Here is a 10,000-nt window from a genome sequence, read left to right as displayed (position 1 = left end):
GTGTGCTGGATGCAAGAATTTGCCATGTTATTGAATATTCAACATTATTGTCTTTGAGGTCCCAAATGTGTTTGCTGAGTTCTGTGGTATTTCGCAGGTTTTTGTTCCTGAAAGAAGCCTTGTGGTTGTTCCATCTGGTTTTAAATTCACCCTCGGTTAATCCTACATATGTGTCGGATGTGTTAATGTAGGATTAACCGAGGGTGAATTTAAAACCAGATGGAACAACCACAAGGCTTCTTTCAGGAACAAAAACCTGCGAAATACCACAGAACTCAGCAAACACATTTGGGACCTCAAAGACAATAATGTTGAATATTCAATAACATGGCAAATTCTTGCATCCAGCACACCTTACAATAGTGGTAATAAAAGATGCAACCTATGCTTGAAAGAGAAACTGTTTATTATCTACCGTCCAGACCTGTCATCCCTCAACAAGCGCAGCGAAATTGTAACAACATGCCGCCATAGACGGAAACACCTCCTAGGTAACACATGAACCAATCACCACGCCCCTAGGCCAGCCTGTACCCACCCACTCTGTGCCCTATATAAACCATGGTATGCGAATGCTCCCATTAAAATCTCCTGACGATTGAGGGTACCCCCCTCATGAAACAGGCCTGTAGAGATGAAATAGTCTTGTGATTTTTTTTCCCCACACATACATATATTGCGCTCTACTACGGTATCGAGCACTATTTTTTGGATAACCTTATTAAGACATATATATATATATATATATATATATATATTTTTTTTTTTTTTTTTTAAGCGGGCTCTTAAAAGATTATGGTATGTGCAGGCTTTTAAGGGCCCGCTTGAAAAAAAATAAATAAAATATATATATATATATATATATATATATATATATATATATATATATATATATATATATATATATATATATATATATATATATATATATATATATTTAAAAAAAAAAAAAAAAAAAAAAAAAAAAAAATATATATATATATATATATATATATATATATATATTTTTTTTTTATTTATTTATTTATTTTTTCAAGCGGGCCCTTAAAATATTAAGTGCAGGCTGCAGATGGCTGCATTTCTGGGGGTCTTGGAACATATCTCCCACAACCAGCAGGGATCTACTGTACAATATGTCATTATGTTGTGTTGATTACTTTTTTGATAACACATTTCTCCTTTTAGTTCGATGAAGAGTTTGTAAAACGGCAAGAGGCCCAAGCTCAGCTGGTTAAGTGTGAAGAAAAGATGGCTGAGCTTCAAGCAGAGCTGCACGCCTTCAAGTCCCAGGTATTTTTTATTTATTTTGACATATTTTCACTTACCAAAAACTCACTTATGGGATGTAAACCTGTATTTAGTAGGGCTGCGGCTATCGATTATTTTAGTCATGTAGTAGTTAAACACACTCTATAGTCTCAATGTGCATTTTAGGGGAAAATGGTTCTAATAAATTAACCATTTTATGCTTGCCATATCTTTAATTGTGTTCTATTAATTGCTTATCATCAGCATTGAAATTGCTCTTTTAACATTAATAAAATAATACATAAAAAATCTGCGCTATTAGCTGACACACACACACACACCACCGCTTTCATGTATGTATCGTGGTGGCCGTTCAGAAAGTATATCCGCATATTTAAAGTTCCGGGCACTCCGTTCAGTCCGGATTTTATAGATTTTTTTATTACCGTATTTTCCGCACCATAAGGCGCCCTGGGTTATAAGCCGCGCCTTCAATGAACGGCATATTTCAAAACTTTGTCCACCCATAAGCCGCCCCGTGTTGTAAGCCGCATCTAACTGCGCTAAAGGAATGTCAAAAAAACAGTCATGGAATCGTATATCAACATGGACGGAGCTGCTGAAAAAAGCCACCCGGCATCTTCGCGTAAACTTAAACTTACCTTAACCACTCGCTCATCTTTTCTTCATCCATCCCTTCGAGTTAGCTTTTATGATGACACCGGCTGGAAAGGTCTCTTTTGGCAAGGTCTTCCTTTTGAATATCACCATGGGTGGAAGTTTCTGGCCATTAGCATGGCAAGCTAGAACCACAGTGAAGGATGACTTCTCATTCCCTGTGGTGCGAATATTCACCGTACGTGCTCCCGTTGTATCCACAGTGCGGTTCACAGGAATATCAGTTGCTGTGAAATAGTAATCCGTGTGCGGATGGAGAGATTGCGTCTTTTCATGAACCGGATCCCTGTCACTTGGTAGGAGCCATTTTGTGGTCTTTACAGATGTAAACACACAAAGGAAATGAAACGTACGGCATATCCGCACGCTTTTTCTTCTTCTACGCGGGCGGGTGGTTGCTTACAGTAGAAGAAGAAGCGCTTCCTGTTCTATGGGGGCGGGTGCTTACCTTGGCGGTTGCTTGCGTAGAAGAAGAAGCGCTTCCTGTTCTACCGGGAAAAAAGATGGCGGCTGTTTACCGAAGTTGCGAGACCGAAACTTTATGAAAATGAATCTTAATATTTATCCATATATAAAGCGCACCGGGTTATAAGGCGCACTGTCAGCTTTTGAGAAAATGTGTGGTTTTTAGGTGCACCTTATAGTGCGGAAAATACGGTAGTTACACTCATTGAAGCAACTGAATATAAATGAAAACCTTTTTCTAATCAAATTATTTGATTTAATCGGATTATTGTAGCAGCCATATTATTTACAATTTGTAAACTCTTACATATCTGATGTAAAACATTGATGAGTTAATGAATTTACACTTTGTATTTTTTTTTTTTTAACATTTAGGTTAAACTTTTTTTAAGGTTGGTCAAAGACGTTTGTCAGTTTAGCCCAGACAAAAGTAGCTTACCACCATCATGCACACTATGAAGTGAATGAACAGACTCAATAACTCCACGGTGACGTCTTGGTGAATTTACGCAAATGGAACTATACAAACAGAATGCCATTGTAGGTTAATAATACTAACAGTCATAAACGTGTTAGCATATTAGCTAATGCTAATGACTCTTATCTTGATCACATTACGACAGCACATATAAATATGCATGAAAACACTCCTACAGACATCACACATTAGACGGTTTAGTAAGTAAGAATTGTTTTAGTTATATTGTAAAACTTTAGAATCATAGCTTGGAGTGATGAATAAAGAATCTATACGAGTAGAAACGCTAGACGGAAGGGTACTTTTACTTCCGGTGAAAAGCTCTAAACCAGTGGTGTCATACTCATTTTAGATCGGGGGCCACATGGAGGAAAAAATCTCTTCCAAGTGGGCCGGACTGGTAAAATCACGGCACGATAAGTTAAAAATAAAGACAACTTCAGATTGTTTTCTTTGTTTGGGGACGGCATGGCGAAGTTGGGAGAGTGGCCGTGCCAGCAATCTGAGGGTTACTGGTTCAATCCCCACCTTCTACCATCCTAGTCACGTCTGTTGTGTCCTTGAGCAAGACACTTCACCCCTTGCTCCTGATGGGTCCTGGTTAGCGCCTTGCATGGCAGCTCCCGCCATCAGTGTGTGAATGTGGAAATAGTGTCAAAGTGCTTTGAGTTCCTTAAAAGAAAGGTAGAAAAGCGCTATACAAGTACGACCCATTTACCATTTAAAAATAGAACAAGCACATTCTGAAAATGAAGGTTTTAGAATGGCCTTTATGGCGTCACATTAGTGCCAAAAATCCGAGCGCATAAAAACTGTTATCGCTCGCTGATTCTCCACTTTTTGCGCGCGCGTGGTGCCTTTCTGTGCGCTCTCTGTGTACTCCTGGCATCTCTCCTCGCGCTGTCATGTTTCTTTTTGGCACTTTGGGGGCGGGTATGCTTAGACGGCCCCTTCTTTCTGATTGGCTGTGAGCATTTTTCATATGACCAATCATTCTCCAGCGTAGCAACGTTGTAGCCATCTTACCTCGGACATCTAGCCTCAATCATTACATTGATGTCAATGGTACATGTACTAATTAAATTACCATAACTTGCTCGATTTTTGACCAATTTACAAACGGTTTGCCTTGTTACAAATCTTATTACATGTAGATATGACATAGGATGCTGTACCTGTTGAAATTACCTCTTTCGCTTTAAAAAAAAAAATTGTGCAACATAGTTGTGTAGGGTCAGTGTTAGTCAGTTCTCTGATTATTTTAAACTGTTTCAGAATACATTATTAAAAGGCTATTTTTAACATTTTAAAAACAAAATTCAAAGATTATTTCATTCATTTTATGGCTGAATCAAAAGAAATTCCATAAATTAGAAAACAAATGTTCAAGAAGAAGTGAAAATATAAAATAATGTTATTGCTGGTGGACCAGTTCTGGCTGAAAGATGTGATTATGGTGTTTGTTGTCTTATTATTTATTTGGGTCACATTTTGTATGACCCTGTATTGTGTTTATGTGGTATGAAATAACCTTCATCAGCGCGCTACATTTTTTTATCCACTTCTTCCTCCGTAAATCTTGATACATATTGACGATGACCCGCCCTGCTATACTTCTGATTGGCTCTGAGCATTTTTCAGCATTTTTCGCCTGACCAATCGGAAAGAAGGGGCCGTCTAAGCATAGTGCCAAAAAGAAACATGACAGCGCGAGGAGAGATGCCAGGAGTACACAGAGAGCGCGCAGAAAGGTGTCGCGCGCGCACAGAAAAGCACTGCGCGCGCACAAAAAGGCACCGCGCGTGCACAGAAAGACACCGCGCGCGCGCAAAAAGGCACCACGCGCGCGCAAAAGGGTGTCGCGCGTGCGCACGAAGTGGAGAATCAGCGCGCGATAACAGTTTTTATGCGCTCGGATTTTTGGCACTAATGTGACGCCATAGGCCTTCCCAAAGTTCTGTCTTAAACGTGTGGACAATGCTAAAGAAACAAGTCTGTGTCAGAAAAGCAACACATTTAGCTGAACTGCACCAATTTTGTCAAGAGGAGTGGTCAAAAATTCAGCCAGAAGCTTGTGGATGGCTACCAAAAGCGCCTTATTGCAGTGAAACCTGCCAAGTATTAACATTATTAACAAATATTAACATTGCTGTATGTATACTTTTGACCCAGCACATTTGCTCACATTTTCAGTAGACCCATAATAAATTCATAAAAGAACCAAACTTATGGCGTCACATTAGTGCCAAAAATCCGAGCGCATAAAAACTGTTATCGCGCGCTGATTCTCCACTTCGTGTGCGCGCGCGACACCCTTTTGCGCGCGCGTGGTGCCTTTCTGCGCGCGCGCGGTGCCTTTCTGTCATGTTTCGTTTTGGCACTTTGGGGGCGGGTATGCTTAGACGACCCCTTCTTTCTGATTGGTCAGGCGAAAAATGCTCAGAGCCAATCAGAAGTATAGCAGGGCGGGTCATCGTCAATATGTATCAAGATTTACGGAGGAAGAAGTGGATAAAAAAATGTAGCGCGCTGATGAAGGTTATTTCATACCACATAAACACAATACAGGGTCATACAAAATGTGACCCAAATAAATAATAAGACAACAAACACCATAATCACATCTTTCAGCCAGAACTGGTCCACCAGCAATAACATTATTTTATATTTTCACTTCTTCTTGAACATTTGTTTTCTAATTTATGGAATTTCTTTTGATTCAGCCATAAAATGAATGAAATAATCTTTGAATTTTGTTTTTAAAATGTTAAAAATAGCCTTTTAATAATGTATTCTGAAACAGTTTAAAATAATCAGAGAATTGACTAACACTGACCCTACACAACTATTTTGCACAATTAAGTCTTTTTTTTTTTAAAGCGAAAGAGGTCATTTCAACAGGTACAGCATCCTATGTCATATCTACATGTAATAAGATTTGTAACAAGGCAAACCGTTTGTTAATTGGTCGAAAATCAAGCAAGTTATGGTAATTTAATTAGTACATGTACCATTGACATCAATGTAATGATTGAGGCTAGATGTCCGAGGTAAGATGGCTACAACGTTGCTACACTGGAGAATGATTGGTCATATGAAAAATGCTCACAGCCAATCAGAAAGGAGGGGCCGTCTAAGCATACCCGCCCCCAAAGGGCCAAAAAGAAACATGACAGCGCGAGGAGAGATGCCAGGAGTACACAGAGAGCGCGCAGAAAGGCGTCGCGCGCGCACAGAAAGGCACCGCGCGCGCGCAGAAAGGCGTCGCGCGCGCACAGAAAGGCACCGCGCGCGCGCAAAAAGGCACCGCGCGTGCACAGAAAGGCACCGCGCGCGCGCAAAAAGGCACCACGCGCGCGCAAAAGGGTGTCGCGCGTGCGCACGAAGTGGAGAATCAGCGCGCGATAACAGTTTTTATGCGCTCGGATTTTTGGCACTAATGTGACGCCATAGGCCTTCCCAAAGTTCTGTCTTAAACATGTGGAAAATGCTAAAGAAACAAGTCTGTGTCAGAAAAGCAACACATTTAGCTGAACTGCACCAATTTTGTCAAGAGGTGTGGTAAAAAATTCAGCCAGAAGCTTGTGGATGGCTACCAAAAGCGCCTTATTGCAGTGAAACCTGCCAAGGGACATGTAAGCAAATATTAACATTGCTGTATGTATACTTTTGACCCAGCACATTTGCTCACATTTTCAGTAGACCCATAATAAATTCATAAAAGAAGCAAAATTATGGCGTCACATTAGTGCCAAAAATCAGAGCGCATAAAAACTGTTATCGCGCGCTGATTCTCCACTTCGTGCGCGCGCGCGACACCCTTTTGCGCGCGCGTGGTGCCTTTCCGCGCGTGCGTGGTGCCTTTCTGCGCGCGCGCCGTCTCGGTCTGTGCGCTGTCATGTTTCGTTTTGGCACTTTGGGGGCGGGTATGCTTAGACGACCCCTTCTTTCTGATTGGTCAGGCGAAAAATGCTCAGCGCCAATCAGAAGTATAGCAGGGCGGGTCATCGTCAATATGTATCAAGATTTACGGAGGAAGAAGTGGATAAAAAAATGTCGCGCGCTGATGAAGGTTATTTCATACCACATAAACACAATACAGGGTAATACAAAATGTGACCCAAATGAATAATAAGACAACAAACACCATAATCACATCTTTCAGCCAGAACTGGTCCACCAGCAATAACATTATTTTATATTTTCACTTCTTCTTGAACATTTGTTTTCTAATTTATGGAATTTCTTTTGATTCAGCCATAAAATGAATGAAATAATCTTTGAATTTTGTTTTTAAAATGTTAAAAATAGCCTTTTAATAATGTATTCTGAAACAGTTTAAAATAATCAGAGAACTGACTAACACTGACCCTACACAACTATGTTGCACAATTAAGTCTTTTTTTTTTAAAGCGAAAGAGGTAATTTCAACAGGTACAGCATCCTATGTCATATCTACATGTAATAAGATTTGTAACAAGGCAAACCGTTTGTAAATTGGTCGAAAATCGAGCAAGTTATGGTAATTTAATTAGTACATGTACCATTGACATCAATGTAATGATTGAGGCTAGATGTCCGAGGTAAGATGGCTACAACGTTGCTACACTGGAGAATGATTGGTCATATGAAAAATGCTCACAGCCAATCAGAAAGGAGGGGCCGTCTAAGCATACCCGCCCCCAAAGGGCCAAAAAGAAACATGACAGCGCGAGGAGAGATGCCAGGAGTACACAGAGAGCGCGCAGAAAGGCGTCGCGCGCGCACAGAAAGGCACCGCGCGCGCGCAAAAAGGCACCACGCGCGCGCAAAAGGGCTGTCGCGCGCGCACGGAGTGGAGAATCAGCGCGCGATAACAGTTTTTATGCGCTCGGATTTTTGGCACTAATGTGACGCCATAGGCCTTCCCAAAGTTCTGTCTTAAACGTGTGGAAAATGCTAAAGAAACAAGTCTGTGTCAGAAAAGCAACACATTTAGCTGAACTGCACCAATTTTGTCAAGAGGAGTGGTCAAAAATTCAGCCAGAAGCTTGTGGATGGCTACCAAAAGTGCCTTATTGCAGTGAAACCTGCCAAGGGACATGGAAGCAAATATTAACATTTCTGTATGTATACTTTTGACCCAGCACATTTTCAGTAGACCCATAATAAATTCATAAAAGAAGCAAACTTATGGCGTCACATTAGTGCCAAAAATCAGAGCGCATAAAAACTGTTATCGCGCGCTGATTCTCCACTTCGTGTGCGCGCGCGCGCAAAAGGGTGTCGCGCGCGCGCACGTACGAAGTGCGCGACACCCTTTTGCGCGCGCGTGGTGCCTTTCTGCGCGCGCGCGGTGCCTTTCTGTCATGTTTCGTTTTGGCACTTTGGGGGCGGGTACGCTTAGACGGCCCCTTATTTCTGATTGGTCAGGCGAAAAATGCTCAGAGCCAATCAGAGGTATAGCAGGGTGGGTCATCGTCAATATGTATCAAGATTTACGGAGGAAGAAGTGGATAAAAAAATGTCGCGCGCTGATGAAGGTTATTTCATACCACGTAAACACAATACAGGGTAATACAAAATGTGACCCAAATAAATAATAAGACAACAAACACCATAATCACATCTTTCAGCCAGAACTGGTCCACCAGCAATAACATTATTTTATATTTTCACTTCTTCTTGAACATTTGTTTTCTAATTTATGGAATTTCTTTTGATTCAGCCATAAAATGAATGAAATCATCTTTGAATTTTGTTTTTAAAATGTTAAAAATAGCCTTTTAGTAATGTATTCTGAAACAGTTTAAAATAATCAGAGAATTGACTAACACTGACCCTACACAACTATGTTGCACAATTAAGTCTTTTTTTTTTAAAGCGAAAGAGGTAATTTCAACAGGTACAGCATCCTATGTCATATCTACATGTAATAAGATTTGTAACAAGGCAAACCGTTTGTTAATTGGTCGAAAATCGAGCAAGTTATGGTAATTTAATTAGTACATGTACCATTGACATCAATGTAATGATTGAGGCTAGATGTCCGAGGTAAGATGCTTACCTGCCAACTACTCCGGTTTTCCCGTAATTAGTACGGTTTTCATCAACCTATTCCGGGTTACGGTTGCAGTGATAAAAAATACGGTTTTTCATTAATTAAAAAAAAATATTTTTTTAAAATGCTCGAGGCTATTTATAGCACCGCTGCCAAGCACGAGGCCATTGTTTCCAAACGAGCGAACGATCATGGAATCAGCCGGAGAAAAATCGCAAACGAGTCTTAAACCGAAAAGAAAACTGCAGTCATTCCGTGAAGAATATTCAAAAGCCTATCCGGGAATAATTATCCGTTCCAAAAAGGGTGAAAACTACGCGAATTGCACCTTGTGCAGACAAGATTTTTCGATCGGACACGGAGGAATTAGCGATGTAAAAGACCACGTTGGGACAAAAAAACACAAGTCTAATGCCGTTGCTAGCGATACAAGTGGAAAACTTTCAACGTTTTTCGGATTTTAGCCACAAAAAGGTAATGACACCAATGTTATCTATTGGAATTGTTTAGTACTGTTATACTGTTAAAAGTGTTTATACATTTTATGCTTTCAAGTCCAAGTTGAAGAAATCTTGTTAAATGTTGACAGCATAACTACCAAAATACAGAAGTATGTATTCTGGGTGTTTGTTCTGTCGTGTTTATGTTGTGTTAAGGTGCAGATGTTCTCCCGAAATGTGTTTGTCATTCTTGTTTGGTTTTGGTTCAAAGTGTGGCGCATTATTAGTAAGAGTGTTAAAGTTGTTTTATATGACCACCGTCAGTGTAACCTGTGTGGCTGTTAGAGATGCGCGGATAGGCAATTATTTCATCCGCAACCGCATCACAAAAGTCGTCAACCATCCGCCATCCACCCGTTTCTAACATTTAATCAAAACCGCACCCGCCCGCACCCGCCCGTTGTTATATATCCATACCTGCCAACTACTCCAGTTTTCCCGTAATTCGTACGGTTTTCATCAACCTATTCCGGGTTACGGTTGCAGTGATAAAAAATACGGTTTTTCATTAATTTAAAAAAAAAAAAGGGTGAAAACTACGCGAATTGCACCTTGTGCAGACAAGATTTTTCGATCGGACACGGAGGAATT

At 40.5% G+C, this 10,000-nt stretch overlaps 1 protein-coding gene across 1 annotated transcript in view; it reads left to right on the top strand.

The window, feature by feature from the left end:
* Nucleotides 1–10,000, top strand: part of LOC133615853 (protein diaphanous homolog 3-like) — a 394,852-nt gene that overhangs the window by 112,560 nt on the left and 272,292 nt on the right. The window contains exon 16 of the mRNA XM_061974703.2: nucleotides 1,186–1,290. Coding sequence (XP_061830687.2) covers nucleotides 1,186–1,290 — 105 coding nt within the window. The remainder of the gene's footprint in view (nucleotides 1–1,185; nucleotides 1,291–10,000) is intronic.

The sequence above is a fragment of the Nerophis lumbriciformis genome, linkage group LG15 (assembly GCF_033978685.3).
Source record: "Nerophis lumbriciformis linkage group LG15, RoL_Nlum_v2.1, whole genome shotgun sequence".
Taxonomy (NCBI): Eukaryota; Metazoa; Chordata; class Actinopteri; order Syngnathiformes; family Syngnathidae; genus Nerophis; species Nerophis lumbriciformis.
This window is presented reverse-complemented; position numbering and strand designations above follow the sequence as displayed.